We start from the raw sequence: 20,464 nt of genomic DNA on the forward strand, positions 1-20,464 counted from the left end.
CTAGTATTTCCCTAATTTAGACAGCTAGACAATTTTGACTTTTTATTTAGACAACATTGCTTAGTTAAATTTTGATTTGATTTTTTAAGTTTAAGAACATATTGCAATATCTTCTGAAAAAAGTCCAACGTCATATGGGTAGGAAGTAACACTTTGAAGGTCATTTCACATTCATCAGATTTTGTTATGCTAGAAACGTTTTCTTCAACGGAAGTATCACATTTCTGTACAACAGAAAAACTTACATTGGTACTAAATACTGTCACCTCATTAATTTCAGGTCATGATTTTTTCTCAAAATAATTAAAAATTGCTAAATTCTTGTGTTAAAAATTGTTAAATCCAAAAGATCCAAGAACAGCAAATATATGTATATATTGGCACACAAATATCCGCTATGCTACGATATCAAAGTTTCGAGCTGGAATGAATAACTTCAACGAGCACAGTATCTCTGGTATTGTTTACTGATTTCTTCACTAGTCGAAATAGTGGCGACGACGGATTCGGTGATTGAAGGAACTTTTTGTTAACACAAAACAAAACAGATTTAGCGACAAGTTCCGAAAGACAAGCAGCAGAGATAACTCTTAGTCTGACTAACTAAATCCACTGTACTCCGTTCCCCCTTTTATATAATTTTTCACTGCATCTCTAAAATTCTCGAACTGTCTCAAAGACGACAGAACGTCTAGGATTCCAGAATCATCGCGTAAAGACCTCGCGAATGACAGCCAGTTTCGAAAACTATACTGGCAGGACAGAAAGGAACCAGTCCGTAACAGTATCACGTGAATTTGGTCTTAAAAGTACAACCCTATTATAGTAAATGTTTTTTCAGTATTCTGAGAAATACAGTGAGGAAAAAAAAGTAGGCATAATGTAAACAAAAATATATAGTCTTAATTAAATAATAGCTCGCAAAATTTCAGCTAAAATTTTTATTTTTGCAATTTTGTCTGAGCTCAAGGGGGTGTTTGAACCCCTAAACCCCTCCCTTGCGTACGCCACTGATTTCATGACATAAATAACTTTTAAAAAAAGTATGCACACACGCATAAATTGAACTCACATGTGAAACTGCCATTTTCTTGAAAATAGTGTCTGAACATATCTTGAAAGCTGCTTGGCACTCAAAAATCCAAAATCATTGATTTCTACAGTCTTTTTCTTAGCTTTGTATATAAAACTAAAATATATAAATTCATTATAGGTATTTCATACATTATTGAACAAGTGAACATATATAGAGATAGTAACGAAATTATAAAAAACAGGATATATACTTAAAGTTATACAATAACACATACATAAGAAAAACAGTATGATACTAAACATGATACCAATACCAAAAAATCCTACTATGAATTTGTTCCTACGTGCTTTGACCAGCAACACTTTCAGTATTAAAAAAAATCATACAATTAAGTATCCGGAAAATGCTAGAATAATCTAATTTTATATAGAGAACATTATTTAGATACATTAAAGCCCAAAATTTTAAAGTTCTATCTGACCATATTTTCCAAAAAAAAAAATGTGACAAAAAAGCTAATAAAAAATTATAAGAGTTGCATATTATAAAAAAAATGAAGATAAAAAGAAAGAAACAATACTGCGCAAAAGCATTAAGGATAAATAAAAGACTGAATAAAAGCTATCAAAAACTAACAAAAAATTTAAATTGCTAGCAAGAGAGTAATAGAAAAAAACATTTATTATTCCTAACCCTTACTAGACTATCATTTATTTTAATTAATTACTAAAATTTGACAGACAAAGAAATCGAATTTGTTTTAAGAAGTATGTTAAGTGCACCTGTAACTCCTTTGCTTAACCCTGTTCTGCAATTTTGACATAAAACTCTGAATTTATACACACTAGCTTTAAGGATAAAAGAAAAAAAAATATTTTTGAATAACTCAATCAAATATTTTTTTGTTTATTTATAATTATAGTTGTTAAATACCTATTAACAGGGAGTACGAGAACCATATCGTATATCTCAGTGCATAAGTAGACTTTTTAAGCTCCCAAAATTTTGACAAAAATTAAGGGGTCAACCTATGTATCAATAATAAAGTCTAACATTTGCTGATAATGAAATATTGATGCATTATAACTAATGAGGTTAAATTTGAATATTATATCAATTTACTTTATTTAAAAATTATTTTTTATATGTTACTTACAGTTAATTTTGCAATTAGTTTCATCACGTTTTCTTTACATATAAATGTCTTTTAATGAATGTCATTTAAAGTAATGAAAGCATTACTTTAAATGACATTCAGAAAAAAAACTTCATAAGTGAAGATAATTAACTCAAGAGCATTTTAAAAAATATATAATACACTGAAAACTTTTAAAGCATACCAAAAAACTACAAATTTAAACTACTAGTCCCACAAAAATTGGTCTTCACTCCTTCCAAAGAATTTGAAATTCCACACATTTCAAAAGATTTTACAATAACATAATTTGAGAGCATATGTATCATATGCAGAGAGAACAATGTAATACAATATAGAGAACAATATAGAGACAATTTTGCATAGTTTTCTATGTTTTTTGTTTTAAAGAAAACCCAAAAAGATGTTTTTTCCAGCTCTATATATCGGGGGTTGAGAATCATAATCTGTCGAAAAAAAGGTATGTTTAATAGAGAAAGTTGTCCTTTAATGTCTGATTTTGCAATTAAAAAAATGTCTGAACTAATAAGCAAACTTCAGGCTACCCTTGTAACTACAGTGAATTCGCGATAACTCGAATCTGATAGGACTGACAAAAAACTTCGACATATCGGAAGTTCGACTTACCATTAGTTTCGGTTTTGGACTTTCAAAATATTGTCGGTATATTTAATTAATGCTTATAACTTACAAATCTTCTACATGCTTACAATATTTAAGATCATTTTTCTGACAAGCCACTTACGATAAGACTGTTTGAAGCACTTTATGATACCCTGGTCCATCGGCTGTAACTTTGCTGTTGTGTTTCGCGTGAGAAACTGCAAGTTTACTGCTTTCAAATTAGGTAGATCACTATGCGCTGTGCATTTATCCATAAAGAGTATCAGTTTTCTCTTCTAAGCGAAGAATTTCCGATCCAATTTTCTTACATAGTCTTCAAATAATACTGATGTCATTTGAAACTTTTTGTTAGACTTGTAATCCAAAGGATACGTTTTTACATTCTTGAAACATCGGGGATTTCGGTATTTTCCGATAGCAGGTAAGGGCAATTTCTCTGTCCCAGACGCATTTCTTCCAACTAGGACACTCAAACGTTCCTTGCTCATTTTACCCCCTAAGCAGTTTTCCTCCTTAAACATCATAGTCATATTTGGAAGACATTTAAAAAATAAACCCATTTCATCAATATTGAAAACATCATTTTAACTGTATCCTTGAAGTAAATTTGGTAACGTTTCATTTAACCACTGTTCACATACTTCAAGAGGGACAGCTAAGGCTTCTCCATGAAGAGTGCGAAAGACATTGTGTGTGTGTTGCAAAGGAAGGGACAAGATATCAGCTACTAGGTTTTTTTTCTTGCTTCAAAAGATCCAAAAAAAAATCGAGTTAAATGGAGTAAAATTCGAGTAATCGAGAATAATTAACATGAAATTGAAGATAAAAAGGGTCGGGACCTCATAAAAAAATCGAGTTATAGTAATATTCAAGTTATCGTACTTCGAATTATAGCGAATTTACTGTATTAAGATTGAGTCCTAGTATATAAAAATCGAATCATTAGATCAAAAATTATACAGGGTGATTCTTCTTTTTTTTTTTCACTGTACATTTGTATATATTTCATTAAAAAAATACATGCCCTAATCTTACATAAATTTGATAATTAACACTTACAAATTTATAGATTATTCATGTTTAATTAAATGTTGCGTCATTTGCTTACATTTTTATGAAATTATTAAATATAAATCACAAGTCTTTACACATGAAATTACACTAAATATAACAGAAATATTTAGATAAAAACAAACTTTAACTTTTTCTCAGCATTTTGACAAATTGGCAAATAAATTTTATTACACAAACATATCAATAAAATAATCTAATGTAAATAACAAAAATTTAAGAAAATGAAACATTAATACAAACCTACTAAACCAACAATAAGTTATATATGGCAAAAATGGGATGTTGTCGATGATGCACCTATCCTAAATCAATAATAAAAAATCAGTCAATTGATTACATTAATTAAAAATAGAATAAAGAAAAAGTATTTAAAAACATACAGGATACTTTTTCTTGGTATAAAATATTGAAAAGATTCCCACATTAATATTGTCTTTCTAACTGAAAGACTTCAAACTACAAATTGCAGTAAAACCAGCATAAATCTTTACAATAACCGTTATTTGTATTATTTACAATTTGATGTAAGCAGATAACTCCAGTAAGGAAAAATCATAGAATTTGTCAAGATTTATAAATTTTGTCAAAATTGGAAGCTCAATCATCATGTTTTCTCCATCTTTCTTGTTTTAATAACATATTAATAATAATAAATAATTAATTTAGTTAAAATATGAGTGTTATACACCAACTTACATGCAATGAAGCAAAGTTTTTCTTATCTGGAAACAATGATAGGAAAAGTTGTAAATATATGAGAGGGTGATACACCATATCCAGGTAAAATGTTACTTTGAGAAACTCCATTCCCTAAATTAAACACAAAGAAAAATAAATAATTTTATTATGTAAGACACTGCTAGTGTATATGAGCAATTTATATTTCCTCAAATGTCAACTACAAAGTTACAAAATAAATAAATCAAAATTCAGTTGTCGAATAAAATATATAAAAAGTAAAATCAACATTATTTTAGCACAAAAAAAACTGAATAACTTTTGATCTAATGCTAGGATACAATCTTAATGGTTCAAGAGGCTAACCTTAATTATGCTAATCAATTACTACAAACAATATTTTAAGTTATAAAATCAGACACTAATAAGTACTTTTTTAGAATAAGCACACCTTTTTTATGGATTTGGAAAATATGGTTCCAATAGTTTAGGGCTTTAATGTTATATTAACGTAATATAACATTTATTATATTTCAATACTAACGTAATGTTAATTTCAATATTAACGTATTTGCTAAATCTTCGGAACTAATAAAGCAAATCTAAAAATTTCTTGCACACAATGACATAACTTTTGTTGTTATCTCTAGATAATTTCAAAAAAAAAAGTTTTTTTTTATAACTTTTTTTTAGTAATGGTTGACTTAGTAATGGTTGAAAAATTTTGACACAAATTTTGCACAATTTAACAGGGTGCATAGCAAGATTTTTCAACAAAAAGTAAGCACCTTTTTAAGCACTCAAAAAATATTTTTAATCTACTATCCAAAAAAAATTCATACTTAGAATCTGTGCAGCAATAAAAATAATTTTTTTCCTATCGTTTAAAGTTCTTAATTTATAAATATAAAATCAATAAAATTCAAAAAATTTACATAATCATGACAAAATAACTAGTTTCCGATAAATATTGCAGTGAAAATTGTGAAAATTATGCATTTTTTGAAATTTAAAATGACAATCGACACGGCAAATAAAAAATCTCTTTTTAATAGATAGAAAATTAAGCACTTTTTACAAACCCCGAATAAAAAATGCACCTTTAAGGGCTTTTAAAAAACGTAAATCAAAAATAAGCACCTTTAAGCACTTTTTAAAAACGATAAGTAATGAACTCAAAAATTTAAATCGGTTGAATAGTTTTCGAGAAATAAGAAATTTAAAATGCTCAACTTTTCAACCACTTTCATGCCTAAACTATTTTAACCATATTTTCCAGATTGCCTCCTTTCCTTTAGATTAATTTTAATCAAAAATTATTCTGGGTGCTGCCTTTTTTATTCTACTCTTAGCGCAATTATTTTATTTTAGATAATAAAAAATGCTACAGACTTTACAATTTTAATCTAATTAAAGCAAATCACTTGTAAACTAAAATAAGTTAATTATCTTCAATAGATAAAGCAAAATTTAAAAGCTTACTTACAGATGACTGATACTTTAAAATGATGGATCGATGAAGAACAATGCAACACAAAGTAAAGATGAGCCAGAAAATCGACATTAACCATGGCGTAGCAATTCTATGAATGCGATGTTTCAATGTTATGCTAATAGTAAAAAGCTACAAGAGAAAATTACACACTTATTATAGAGTTCTTTCCGGGAAACTTGATTTAAAACCGAATGTAAAATAAATAATATCTTAAAAATATCAACTTTTGAGCTCATATTCAAGCCACAGAATGGAAACACAATTATCATCCATTCATTAATTTTCTAAATTCATTAATATTCAAAAATTTTTACAACTAAATACTAAAACACTTACAAATTTATTTTTACAAATATATCAAAACTTTAATTTGAGGTACTTTTAGAAAAATTTAAATGTATCTTGTGCAATTGTAAGTATGAAAATAGGATAAGATAATTAAATCTAATACCTAAAAATGATATACCATTAAGTATCCTCAAACTAGAATTTTTAAGACCTCTACCTTTAATAAAAAAGAAATTATCAACTCAGATATTAAAATTAAACTAACTTCTGACATAATTATTCTAGAATTATATCAGATGGTGGTTGTGCTTGCATAATATCTACTTTTTAAGAACCAAAAGAACAGTTTTAAACAATCACACACTAATCTATAATGGAAAACTGATGATAAAATAAATTAGAAATATTAGAAGTCAACATTTTTTAAGAATATTGTTTGGCTTACTTACTGAAAAAATTAAGGGACTAATTTAAGCTGTCAAAAAATTTGTTTCTTAAATATTAGAACTTAAGTTCCCTTAGTGCATAACAGGGTCTGATATAGAAAAACAGGGGTCCTAAGCTGAGAACTGTCAAAAGGACCACCTGGTTGTTACTTTAAACCAAATTTATATTTTTTTTCAATTATGAAATGATTTTAAATTATTTATAACATAAGTAAATTACGATATGTTACTAAATTTAAGTTTATGCTCAATTAAATTTCTGTTAACTCATATTTCTAATAGACAATTCATAAGGAAAAACACTAATAGAATACATCTGACATTTAGGGGCCCTCAGAAATGTGTGGCCCCTTGGGCTGAGCATCTCATGCCTTCTTATGATAAATCAGACATTGAACATAAGTTATAGCACTAAATGAAATGCCATTTTAAAAATATTTTTAAAAGAAATTAGATTTTTCAAAATAGAATGCTGTTGTTGTTGTTGTTGTCGTTAATTTACGTCGCACTAGAGCTGCACAATGGGCTATTGGCGACGGTCTGGGAAACATCCCGGAGGATGATCCGAAGACATGCCATCACAATTTTGATCCTCTGCGGAGGGGATGGCACCCCCGCTTCGGTAGCCCGACGACCTGCGCGCGAAGTCGAGCACTTTACGGTAGCACAGTTTAACGAGGACCAATACCGCACACCCTCGGTCCCTACGCAGACTGATCCAAGTGGTCACCCGTAGTCAGTGATGCTTGACTTCGGTGATCTGCTGGGAACCGTGTCTTATCGATCAGTCCACTGCGGGACCAAAATAGAATGCAAATTCAGAAAAAAGCAAATATTTAATGCAATTTTTTTATAATTTTTTTTTCATCTGTAGGTAATAAGTTATTGATTATGGATTGTTTCCTAAAAGACCTGATGGTAATAAAAATCCCACCAATTCCTAAGCACAATCTTCAAAACCACACTTTATTTTAATATCACAAATATGTTTCTGAGTACGCAAATGTATTAATTAAGTTTAAAGAAAATTATGTTATTGCATAAAAAGCTATTTAAAAGATAAATTTAGACCTCCTTTCCTTATAGTGTGATTTTGTTTAACAAATGGGTTTATTCTTCAAAAAAAAAAAAACTTCGCGGCTTATTCTAGGTTTGTCTGAACTCCCTTTTTCTATACTATAAATTTTAAATTCCTAATAGACAAAGGTTGTAAAAAACAAGGAATGTAAGGAATAGTGATTTCGCCGAAAAGCATACTGATTATTCGGATAAATAGCAATATTTTTTCTTTAAAAAAAATCATTAATAAATGTTATTTTTTATATATCAATAAGTTAAATCATTATTGAAAATTAATCAAAACTTAACTATATTATTCGTTTGGGGTAAAGGAGGAAAAAAAAACAAATTGTTAAGAATTAAAATATTTAAAATAAATCACAAACTAACTAACAGCTATTTTTGAAAAAACTGAAGATAAAAAGTTGAAAAAAAGAAATAGAAAAAAACAAAGCAAAACTTTAATGATAAAGATAATATTTTCAGGAAAAAAAATGTCCATAAAAAGTCAAAAGAAATATAGTCTAACAGAAACGTTTTTAAAAATGCCTAGCTATCATAAAAACGCTTATAAAAACAAATTATTATATATGTAAGCAAAACAGAGAAAATTAAAATTGATCTTAATTCTCGAAATAAAATTTTAAAGCTGAACATCTGTTTTTCAATTACCGTATTTTAAAGAAAAAAGAAATTTTCAAAGTCTGATAAAAACCCACTTAATTACTGTGTCATAGTAAAAACGTAGTTCATAATTTTTATTGTTAATTATTTAACGCGTTCATAATTTTTATTGAAAAAAAAAAGCTAGAGAAACAAAAACTGTTCTTATTTTTTAAAGGAAAAATTTAATGATAAAAATCTCAATTTGGCTTTTCACAATGCCATATTTTTAGAAGAAAAAAAAAGTGAGGATAAAAGAATGTTTATTAGAAATGATCTATGTTATAATAAAAACGCTAATAAAATAAAAAATTAATAAAAAAAAAGCAAAAGGGAATTAGGAAAAAAAAAGTTCTTAATTCCTAAAATAAAAATTTAATGTAGAAAATCACAGTTTTCTTTGTTACCGGTTATCTAATCAACAGTAGAAAATTCCGGGTACAGCATAAAGCAAACCAGTTTCATGTCTTCATATTTTGCTTTTCCATTTGTCTTTCAGAACATAATTTTGAAATCGGTAAGTTTTAGAACTAAACAAATAGGTGCAAAAGCTATTTCTAATGATGTATGGTTAAAAAATACGACATTGGATTCTTTTTATTAAATTTATTCAAATTTCAAAAAAAAAAAATTTCCAAAAAAATACTTTGCCAAACATTTGGCTAAACATTCGGCCAACAGTACATCAGCAAAAGGGCCGAACAGTTGCGAAAATTTCATAAATCTCCTATAATAAAAAATAAAATTAAAAAAATATAGGTTTTTTTCAGAAAAAAACAAAACCAATTGGGTTTGGGGGGGTTCAGGGCTTGATTAAGTTTTTTCAGAGATTAATTAGGTTTTTCAAACTTTAGTTTATCATCATTTTTTTTTTTTCATTATTTACAGTTTTAGAGTAGTACTTCCAGGATAAATAAATATCATTAATATAATTAATAATTAAGACTTTAATAACTATAATTATTAATACACTTTATTATCAATGTCAGTTACATTGATAAATTAGTAATAAAATTTTTTACAGTATTAGGGTCCAATTACCTTTACAGGATTAACCTATTCTGTTTTTAAATTATGAAAAGCTACTAAATGTTTAAGTGAAGAAATAAATTATTCATGTAAATTGAAATGAAAGATATCAATTCTCAAAGCAAATTTTTAACATGAAAAATATATTTATGCAATAGTACATTGCATTACTTATCCAGCTATGTTATTGTGTTGGATGTTATGTACAGTGATAGAGAGCTTCTAGAATAAGCTCTAGTATTTTAACAAGGAATACATTAGAACAAGAATTCTAGAAAAGAAGTATTAATTCACCAGTTTAAGGTGAAAGGTGCTTTATTTTAAAAGTTCCATCCGTAATTGTATCGAATAAGGTCAAGAAAATAGTATTTAAAATATAACTGTAATTTCAATTCTATTCCGAATAAGTTTCTCAAATTTTTTGTGAGAAATACCTCAATAAATGATGTGGAATTTCCAATGTGTTTTTAAAAGGGTTAATCAAAAATTTTAAAGAACAGAGTTTAGAAATAGTGGAAATATAAATATTTCAAGGAATGCAACTTGTAATTTATATTATTATGAACTTATTGTCAGGGGCCCCATCAGGGGGGAAGGCGGGTGCACGATGCGCCCACTTAAAGCTTGGGGGGGGTGAATTTTTACACTAAATAAAACGAATAGTTTGGGGGGAATTTGCCCAAGAATGCGCCCAAGAGCTTGGGGGGGGGATGGGGGCCACTGCTTATTATCTAGAGCTGATTTGTTGATAATAAAATACAATTGTGAAAAAATCCAATCTGGTTTTTTCAAGGGTATTTTCCACAATTTATTTTGTGGTATCAAAAGTTTAAAGAAAATAAATTAATTTAGTGATTTGTTTATTTTTGTTTGTTTTTCTGTAATAAATAATGATATATTTCTACTTTATCTTCAATAAGTATGCATAATATATGAAGAAGTCTATATATTTATTGTCAAGGTTAAATCTTTCTCTTTCATAGCTGTATACTCCATATATTAAAATTATACTTTCAATGACTCAATATTGCATTGCAAGAAATAATTAAGTATCAAAAAAACCACGAAACATAAAATATCATTAAATTTTTAGTCAGTAAGCACTTTTCAGTTTTTTCTTAGAAATGATATGTCATAAAATATAATTTATTCGTGATTTGTTATGGTATCAGGAGTTTATTATAGCATCAGCAGTTATTATGGACTAATAAATGTTCCATCTTGTAAGATGTTTTGAAGAGTGATTAGTTTGTGGTCAAGTTTAAATCTTTTTTTTATTTATTTATTTAAGGTCTGGTGATTCACTAGATCAGTGTTTCCCAAACTTATGACTTTTGAGTACCCTTTCTAAATTTTTCGCAACGCTGTGTACCACTAATAAAAAATTAATGCATTTTTTACTATAAAAAATTGTACAAAAATTAGAAATCGCAACTAGCTGCTGACACCACTAATTATTAACTGTTAACTCTGCAAAAAAATAGCCTATAGAAAAATACGTAATCGTAGATTTTTATGGCTAGCTTTGTTTTTAAATAAAATTTTTGAAATTTTCGTTTGTTGCAAGATATTTCGCATAAGAACGCGTACCCCCTCTAAACGATTCCCGTACCCCCGGGGGTACGCGTACCACACTTTGGGAAACACTGCACTAGATGATTAACAATCGACCACTGCTCAATTGAAATAAAAAATTTAAATTTTACAGATGCCGTAAATTTATACTTTCCAGATCCTGCTGTTAATAAAATTAAAACCGTTTTCTGTTGGGTTTTTTTTTTCTTTTCTTTTTTTTCTTTAAAAGTCTTTAGCCACAACTACAAACTATGATTTTATATGTTAAACTCAGTGTTTCTAAAACTTATGACTTCTATGTACCCTTTCTAAATTTTTCGAAACGCTGTGTACCACTAATAAAAAAATTAAAGTATTTTTTACTGTAAAAAAATTTCACTAAAGTTAAAAATCACAAGTGGCTGTTGACACCACCAATTATTAACTGTTAATTCTGCAAAAAATAGCCAATAGAAAAATACGTAATAGTAAATTTTCATGGCTAGCTTTGCTTCCAAATAAAAATTTTTTAAATTTTCGTTTGTTGCAAGATATTTCGCATAAGAATGCGTACCCCCGTTGGGAAACACTGTGTTAAAGCATCGCACCATATATATTTTAACTTACATTATTTTAATTTTTTTTATTTTTGACATTTTAACTTAAATTTTTTTATCCTATTAACTTTTATGTATGATCTTGATAAGTAATTTAACTGAGATAATTTTCTTTTTTTTCCACTCCCACTACCATTGGAGCTTTATAGGCAATTCCTCAGTTTTGATTATTAACTTTGTCTATCTTGGGGGGGAGGGGGTTACCAGTTTTATTTAATTATTATCCCTTTTAACTTCATTTTATACTAATTTTTTAAATTTTAAATTCTAATGCTGATTTTTCATATCTAAATGAGTGAAGTTTCATCTGAAATGTGGATAATTGGTATTTTCTTTTGGGGGGGGGGGTTACTAGTTTTATTTAATTATTATCCCTTTTAACTTCATTTCGTACTAATTTCTTAAATTTTAAATTCTAATGCTGATTTTTCATAACTAAATGAGTGAAGTTTTATCTGAAATTTGGATAATTGGTATTTTCTTTTTTTTGGGGGGGGGAAGGGGTACTAGTTTTATTTAATTATTATCCCTTTTAACTTCATTTCATACTAATTTTTTAAATTTTAAATCCAATGCTGATTTTTCATAACTAAATGAGTGAAGTTTTATCTGAAATGTGGATAATTGGTATTTTCTTTTTGGGGGGGAGGTTACTATTTTTATTTAATTATTATCCCTTTAAACTTCATTTCGTACTAATTTCTTAAATTTTAAATTCTAATGCTGATTTTTCATAACTAAATGAGTGAAGTTTTATCTGAAATTTGGATAATTGGTATTTTCTTTTTTTTTGGGGGGGGGGGGGGGGTACTAGTTTTATTTAATTATTATCCCTTTTAACTTCATTTCATACTATTTTTTTTAAATTTTAAATTCTAATGCTGATTTTTCATAACTAAATAAGTGAAGTTTTATCTGAAATGTGGATAATTGGTAATACTTTAAAATATCCAAAATTTATGATGGTAATTTACTAATTTAATTCATATGGATTAAACCATTGTCCATCATTAATTTTAGCTCTATTTATAATGATTTTTATTATTAACCAGTTTTATTTAATTATTATCCTTTTTAACTAAATTTTATTTATTTTTTAAATTCTCATGCTGATTTTTGAGACGTTAATTAATATTATTCGTTAATATCAGCTCTATTTATAGTGACTTTGAAAAAAAAGAACTTGTATTTTGTTAGCATTCTCCAATTCGTTTTTCTTGAAAAACCTAATTCTATGTCATTTTATTTTTTGAATAGTGAGATTTTTATCTGTATTGTTAGACTGTTATTGTTGAAAATTTTAATTATTAAAAGTTTTAATGGTGATCCCAGGGGTAGAATTCGGCTACTCCGCGACATGGTCACAGAAAATTACAGAGATCTTGTGAAAAGATTTTTCATTTGAGAAGTAAAAAAATTTTGGTTTTCTGCAAAAGATTTTTTTTTTTTTTTTTTTTTTTTTTTTTTGCAGAATTATATTCTGAAGATTCTTTCTTGTGCATTGGAGGGGATAGAAATGATCATTGTTCCATTCGCTTTGAAAATAAAAAAATTCAGTAATGAAAGGTTTCAGCCAGAATTTCAAAATGATAATAAAAATAAAATTAAAAGATACGTAATCATGAAAGTTTAAAAGATAGTTTGCTCTATAAATATTCATTTTTTCTTCTTTTTTTTTAAGAACACAATATTTTATATTTTAATAAAATATGACTGTGAGTGGGTCCTTTGTTAAGGATTGAGATTTGTTTCAAAAGAATTAATTTTATTTTATAACCATCATTGAAAAACTGATCCCATTTTTGAGTTTATGACTACCTATGTTCAAATCCGTAGCATTTTAATTTTGAACCCAATGCAGAAGACAAAGGAACTCCTGGACAGAGTACTTAACTAAATTTTTCAACTAAAAATAAGCACTTTAAAAATATAAGTAGGATGTGGCGGGGCACTAATAAAAATTACTTCTTCCTATTGTTACAAGTTCTTGATATGAACATTAACTAAATACAAAATAATTTTCAAAGACTTCACATGATCATGATGAGATAACTAGTTTCTGACAAAGAATTCTTTACCTGATTTGATTATATTAGCCGCCATAAAAACAATTTATACACAATTTTAAATATATTCAATATTAAATGGCTCATTTTTTTAATTACTTCACTTCATTATGTCAAAAAAATTTTAATCAAAATTATAATTAATGTATTTTAAAAAGGTTATAGAGTGCATTTTTTAGATTTAAATAAAAGTTATTTATAAAAGCATATTAAACAAAATATTAATAAGATTAATCTTATTGATCATACCCAATTCATAAAGATATGAAAGGAATTTAATGAAACAAGCCAAGACAACTTTGATAAATTCATATTACAAATGTAAATTAGTGAATGGCCCCAAATAAATTTTCATTAAAATTAGTTACTTGGTACAGTATTTCTTTAATGAAATAATAAAAAAAAGAAGAATTTAATTTTGAAGCGTAAATACAATGAGTATAGAAGCTAAATATTTTTTGTCTGAAGTAAATTATTATACGGTCCCTATAATCATAATATTTAACAAATCTGAACTAATTGAATTTTTTGCATGAATTGTATTTAAATCAAATCATTAAAAAATAATTTAAAAAATGACACATGACATTGGAATGACAAATTCGAAAAAGATTTTTTCTTGCTGAATGTACTTGGTTTTTAAAATTCTTTTATTTCTCAGTTTATATTTCATGTGAATATCTTTAAATTAAATCGAATCATACATTTAAATTACCACTTTTTGACGCTCTCAATTTACGCTAATAGTGGTGTTTCGATTGTCTTTTCAGCAATTATTGATAATGATTTTCACGTGGTTTTTAAATATCCCGATATATTTCAGACAATATGAGAAATTCGAATCGCGCATTTGAGTATTTACTTCTTGACGCAATAATTCTATCGTTTCTGATAGTTATTGCGATTGTTATCCACAAAGTACCTATTTTTAAATACCGATATTTTAAATACGATATTCTTTATTACAACAACCAAATTTCGGAGCGAATTACACATTTAAGTAACCTCTTTTTAAAGCGTCGAATTTGCGTGTTCTTTTTTTTTTTTTTTTTTCGCAGTTAACACCACTGATTTTACGATTTTTAATTATTTTTCCTTAACGTAATGATGATTTACAAAATTCGAAAAAGAATATAATTAATGCGCCTTATCGCCAAAAAATACAAGAATATCGCTCATAATACTATCATAAAAATTATTAAATTTACAATTAAAAAAATTATATTGTTTTATAGTTTGGCGATTTACTAATCTAATTCATAGATATTAATCCAATTAACTTCAATTCTATTGATAGTGATTTCTTTTTTAGAAAAAAAAAGAAGGGAAAGAAAACGAATTTTTATTTGTTGACTTTACCCTCTTTATTTTTCTTGAAAAGCCTAATTTCATATTATTTTATTGACAAAAAAGATTTCTTTGCTGTTCCATATATGTCATTATAGATAAGTCAGAGTTAAATAAATCTTATTGAACTCACAATTACGATTTCATTAGCAACTTCGGCTTCATAATTTTAAGATATTCAACTTAAAATTATATATACTTACAAATAAAATAACTTTGGATAATGCTGAAATGAATAGAGATAGTGTGACAGATGAATCCTGAAGCTGCTCGTGAATTACAAAACCAAATGAAATGCAACTAATAACTAGTAAACAAGTAGTAGAAACCTAGAAAAAATACATGTGTTACTTGAACTCATAAGCAATAAAATTTCACAAATAAACAACAGTGGCTACAGAAGACTAAAGATGCCCGAGGGGGGATTCCTCCTGAAAAGAGGTATGTAACACAGTAACATAAGAAAGAGGACAAGAAAAAGAAAAAAAAGTAGAAAGATTAATGTTTACAGTAATTCAATTCTATACTTGAATCCATATTTTAAATAGATTCAAGCACAAATTATATTTTTATCAAAAGTTTATTATTTCAAACTAAATATTTCTTTCTTTTTTTTAAATTTGACGAATATTTAAATTTAAATGATCCTACAACGTCAAAAGAAAACTTGTTTGATAAATCTAATTTTTTTCTCTTGATTCACAAAATACTTTAATTGAATCAAATGTTTTCCTGCTTAAAAAATTTAGTTACACAAAAATAAAAGAAAGAAAAAAATTTAGCTTTTAAAGATTAAGTGACCTTGATCGTAAATTGAATACCCTCTTTGGCTGGATGCCTTGAGCCCGTGCGTACTCTTTCCCTAGTAACGCTCCTGTTTAACAAAAAGTTTTAAAATAGGACACCTTGTCTAGAAAGTGTTTAATAAATGAAAGAGTGAGTAAATGAAAATTATATGAGAAGAAAATACAAATACATTATTTTTACTTTTCCATCAGTGGCTACAGTATAATTTTTCTTATTAATTTTAAATATAAATAATTTATGTTAATTTTATAAATTTAAATGTGATGTTACAACTCTATTTTAAATTTAAAATTTTCTCTTTGTTTAGAGTTATTTTTAATCAGAAATTTATAAACCATATAACTTTTTTATTCAATTCTTTTTTATTCAACGCATTCTTTCATTTAAAAGAAAAATTCTCTTTAAAATCAATAAATATATTGTTTACATGGGCTGTGCTGCAGTGATCTGATTTTATGTATTAAAATAATAATTTACTTTTAAAAACAAACAAATGCTTTGCAAAATTTTCAATTTCTTTTTTTTCTTTTTTTATAAAAAAGGAACATTATTCCATTTTATTTTTACTTCACTAAGTTATTTTTCAAACTGCAAACCAAGTGCTGGAACATAAGTATCAAAAGTATACAAGTATCAAAAGTATAATACAAGTATCAAAAGTATAATACAAGTATCAAAAGTAGAATTTTACAATGACATGAATAAACAAAAGGTAGTGATGATTTAACAGTTTTCAACTATAACTGAATTAAATTTATTAATTCTTTATTTAATGTTTTCAATTCTAAATTAATTATTGATATATTATTTTTTAACTAAAATAAAATTCTGTAATTCATCTTTAAAATATGAAGTGATTTACAACATATTTATGTACAGTAAGCATTTTTTAAGCATGTTAGTGATTCAATAAAAAAGAAATTATAGTTGTTAAGAATTTATTAACAAACAAATTTTTCATAAACTTAAGTATAAGGAATCAGAAAAATTCTCTTACATCTAAAACAGGCTCAACAAGTTGTTTTTTTTTCTAGGATTGTTTTACTTTGGAAGAATTTCACTGTTGTAACAGAATTTTCAGAAAGTTCTTTAATAGGAAATTTAAATATTTCAATTACTCTTCCAATCCAAATCCAAACATCATTCCACTTTTCAAATTGTCTTAATCTTAAATCTTGACAAATTTAAGACATATTTGATGTCAGTGATATTAGAAATTCAAAAAAGAGAATAGTTCTCTTTTATTTCATTATACTAAAGCAATATTTGATTACATTAATATTTTCAACTCTGAAACAGTACACTTTTATGGGTATTTGTTAGATACCTAAACCCTCCTATTGATCCTCTTATTTATAATTTTCTTAACAGCTTTTTCTTTGAATGTATATCAAAAAATTCTCAACATTCAGTTTATTAAAATTTTTAAAGCAAATTGTTGTTCTATTAACTCATTAATTTGTGAATTTCTATTTATAACAACTATTAAAATTTATATTTCAATCAAATACTTAAATGACAAATAAAATTTTAAAAAATTTCAAGCAATGTAGAAATATAAACGGCTTTTATCTAAGTACATATCTGAATTAACTTTAAGTAATTATCTTTAACTATGAGATTTCTTAAAAAATTATTCAGTAGGAAACAATTGCTAAGGAAAATTAATTTGTTTTTAACAAAAACTAGGGAACCAAAAATAGATTTCGGAAAAACATATTGTTTAGTTAGGGACTATTTACAGACATGACAAAAAATTTACTGATTGAAATTTTAAAGTTATCAAATTCTTATTTTTCAAAAACAAATTTTTCTTTTCATATATACATAGTATGATGATACTATTAAAAATAATTAACATAAATTAAATGATGAAACTATTTTAATAATTGAAGCATTAAATTGAGACCTTAAATTAAGAGATTAAATTAGGACCTTAAATTTCCCACATTCCTTTTTTTTTTAAAAAAAAACTTACACTTCAATTTTTCAAATTAAAATTAATGTTTCAACTTAATGCTTTTAAAAATCGAACAGCATAGCATTAAAATGAAATGCATTAGAATATACATTGGAATATACAGTTCAAACGCTTAAATGTGTGATGAATCAATTTTGGAAATTTTGAAATTTGGTCATTTTGGTTTATTCAAGCATTAAATTCGAATTTAAAAAAAACTGCCACTAAATTATATTAAAATAGTCAAATTTTTTTAATTTTTCGCAGATAAATGAAGTAAGCTTAAATACATAGCTGACAATATTTAAATATATTTAAAAAAATTCTTTCAGTACATTTAAGTATTATGAAATTAAGTAATATAAAAAATTAAGAATATTCATAACATCAAATAAGGTTCACATTCAAAAAGCAATTTTTTCCCCGATTTTTTCCAGGTATTTATGTAAGATTTGAGGGCTTAAAAAAAATAGCAACAAAACTTTTTTTTTATGAAATAAAAATGTAAATTACAATTATAAATATCACAACTCTAAGAAAGTATTGATAAATAGTTTTTATTTAAAAAAAAGTCAGGTGATTTACATAATGTCAACTCTGATTAGAAATAATAAATTGCCAGAACTATAAACGTGACTGAAAGAAAAAAAATAAGACGGAGGGAATTTACTTGGCAATATTTTTTTAAAAAATCAATTTTTTACAAGTCCGGTGTTGTTGCAATAAAATAATAATAAAAATATATAAATAATCTGCGTAAAATTTAAATTAAATCGCATTTAATCAACGTAAAAACAATTTCGTAAACAAAAAAGCAATAAACAAATAAAATCCAATATTAGCATCTATTAAAAATTAATTATGGGAAAGATAAACATCAATAAGATTTGAAAACTTTATTGAACATAAACATAGTAAAAACACTACTTAACTATATTAAAAACAAACTATATTAAAAACAAAATTATTTAGAAAAAAAATTTTTAACACCACTAATTAAATCATCCTAAAAAGAAACTAAGAAGTACATAAACAATTCATATTTAATTAAAATCAATCCATATTTATTAAGTTTAGTCAAAAAGAATAAATAACTAAAAAACAATGCTTTTTATCAATAGATAAAAATAAATAAATCAACTATTTATAATTCTTAGCTATGAAGTAAATAATTAAATTTTCTTAAAATATAAAGAAATCGGCAAGAAAACGAAAACTAAAAGTAGAACTTACAAATTAATAAAATAAAAGAACAACTTTTCAACGTCTAAGTCAATATGAAAAAAATTAAAACAAATTAATTAATAAAAATGTTTCACTAATAATCTGTATTAAATTGAAATTAAATTATATTTAATCAACTGAGGAACGTTTTTAAGAAGAAAAAAAAGAGGGGACACGAAAAAAAAAACTATCAAAAATTATATCTGTTAAAATTTTCTATTTAAAAAAAATTAATCATAAATAAAAGTGATAGAAAATATAAATTACTTTAGAAAACTCGCGAAATTAATTTTTAAAAAAATTAAATAAATACCAAACCAACAAAAAAAGAAACTAACAAATATATAAACTAACTCATGTTATTTAAATAGGAAAAAAAGAAAGAAAAATAAAGAAAATTACTTCAACTCAAAATGATACTTGATCTTCGCAATGTTGAATTATGAAACAAAAAAAACATGCGTTTAATAGTGGCATAATATGCATAAAAGTATGAGTTAGCAGGCTTTTGATTGTACAAACCCAATGGCCATACCTGCAAAATATTTTAAACCAAGGGACATTTAGAACCTCCTCCCCTCTGAAAATGAAGAAAGAAAAAAACGGAAAAATATTTCTACGCAATATTAATTTTAATTAACTGATGATATTTCAACTTCGCAATGAATTATGAAACAAAAACTTACTTAATATTGCGGCATATATGCACATTAAATTTTGAGTTAAAAAACTTATGATTGTAAGAACCGGGGACCCCCATCTTCAAAATGTTTGGAATCAAGGGTCCTTTAAAAATTTGCTTCCCCTCCTCTAAAAAGGGAAGAAAAACACTTCTATCCAAAATGATACTTCACATTTGCAATAATAAATTATGCAACAAAAACATACTTAATAATGCAGCATGATAATGTGCATTAAATTCTGAGTTAACAAGCTTTTGGTAGTACAAACTGGGGTCTTAACCTGCAAAATGTTTTGGAAAAAAAAAAAAAAAAAAAACTCAACCCAAAACTTATACTTCGCAATGATGAATAATGAAACAAAAGAATACTTACTTCGGCAATAATATTTATTTCTGTTTAACATTTTAATGGCGATTATTAATTTAATTTTATATTTTAATATTAAACAGAAGAAAAAAAAAGTTGTTATATACATACTAAATTATTACAGCTTTAGCAACGCTAATTTAAGAAAAATTAAGAAGCTTAAACTCCTTGAAAAAAAATTACATCATTCACAGCCGATTTTGCGCAATTCATTATCGTGTGCACAGTTCAGATCAAATTTAGTTAAAATCTGAAAAAAAATCCAAGCAATAAGTTTTGTAATTCTTCCTTT

At 26.2% G+C, this 20,464-nt stretch overlaps 1 protein-coding gene across 2 annotated transcripts in view; it reads right to left on the bottom strand.

Annotated features, from left to right (window-relative positions):
- The window catches only part of LOC107453146 (multidrug resistance-associated protein 1), a 74,749-nt gene that overhangs the window by 45,193 nt on the left and 9,092 nt on the right, over positions 1 to 20,464 (bottom strand). The window contains exons 1-6 of one of the 2 annotated variants that reach the window (XM_071185926.2): positions 16,937 to 17,058; positions 15,336 to 15,461; positions 6,055 to 6,192; positions 4,587 to 4,700; positions 4,131 to 4,192; positions 1,073 to 1,189 (exon numbers count right to left, since the gene is read on the bottom strand). In XM_071185926.2, the coding sequence (XP_071042027.1) occupies positions 1,073 to 1,189; positions 4,131 to 4,192; positions 4,587 to 4,700; positions 6,055 to 6,132 (371 nt within the window). In that variant the 5' untranslated portion in view covers positions 6,133 to 6,192; positions 15,336 to 15,461; positions 16,937 to 17,058. Of the gene's footprint in view, positions 1 to 1,072; positions 1,190 to 4,130; positions 4,193 to 4,586; positions 4,701 to 6,054; positions 6,193 to 15,335; positions 15,462 to 16,936; positions 17,059 to 20,464 lie in introns of those variants that run through there. The other variant, XM_016069846.5, reaches the window with a different exon arrangement.

This window comes from Parasteatoda tepidariorum, chromosome 5 (genome assembly GCF_982258835.1).
Source record: "Parasteatoda tepidariorum strain Cologne lab strain chromosome 5, Ptep-v5.0, whole genome shotgun sequence".
NCBI classification, from domain to species: Eukaryota; Metazoa; Arthropoda; class Arachnida; order Araneae; family Theridiidae; genus Parasteatoda; species Parasteatoda tepidariorum.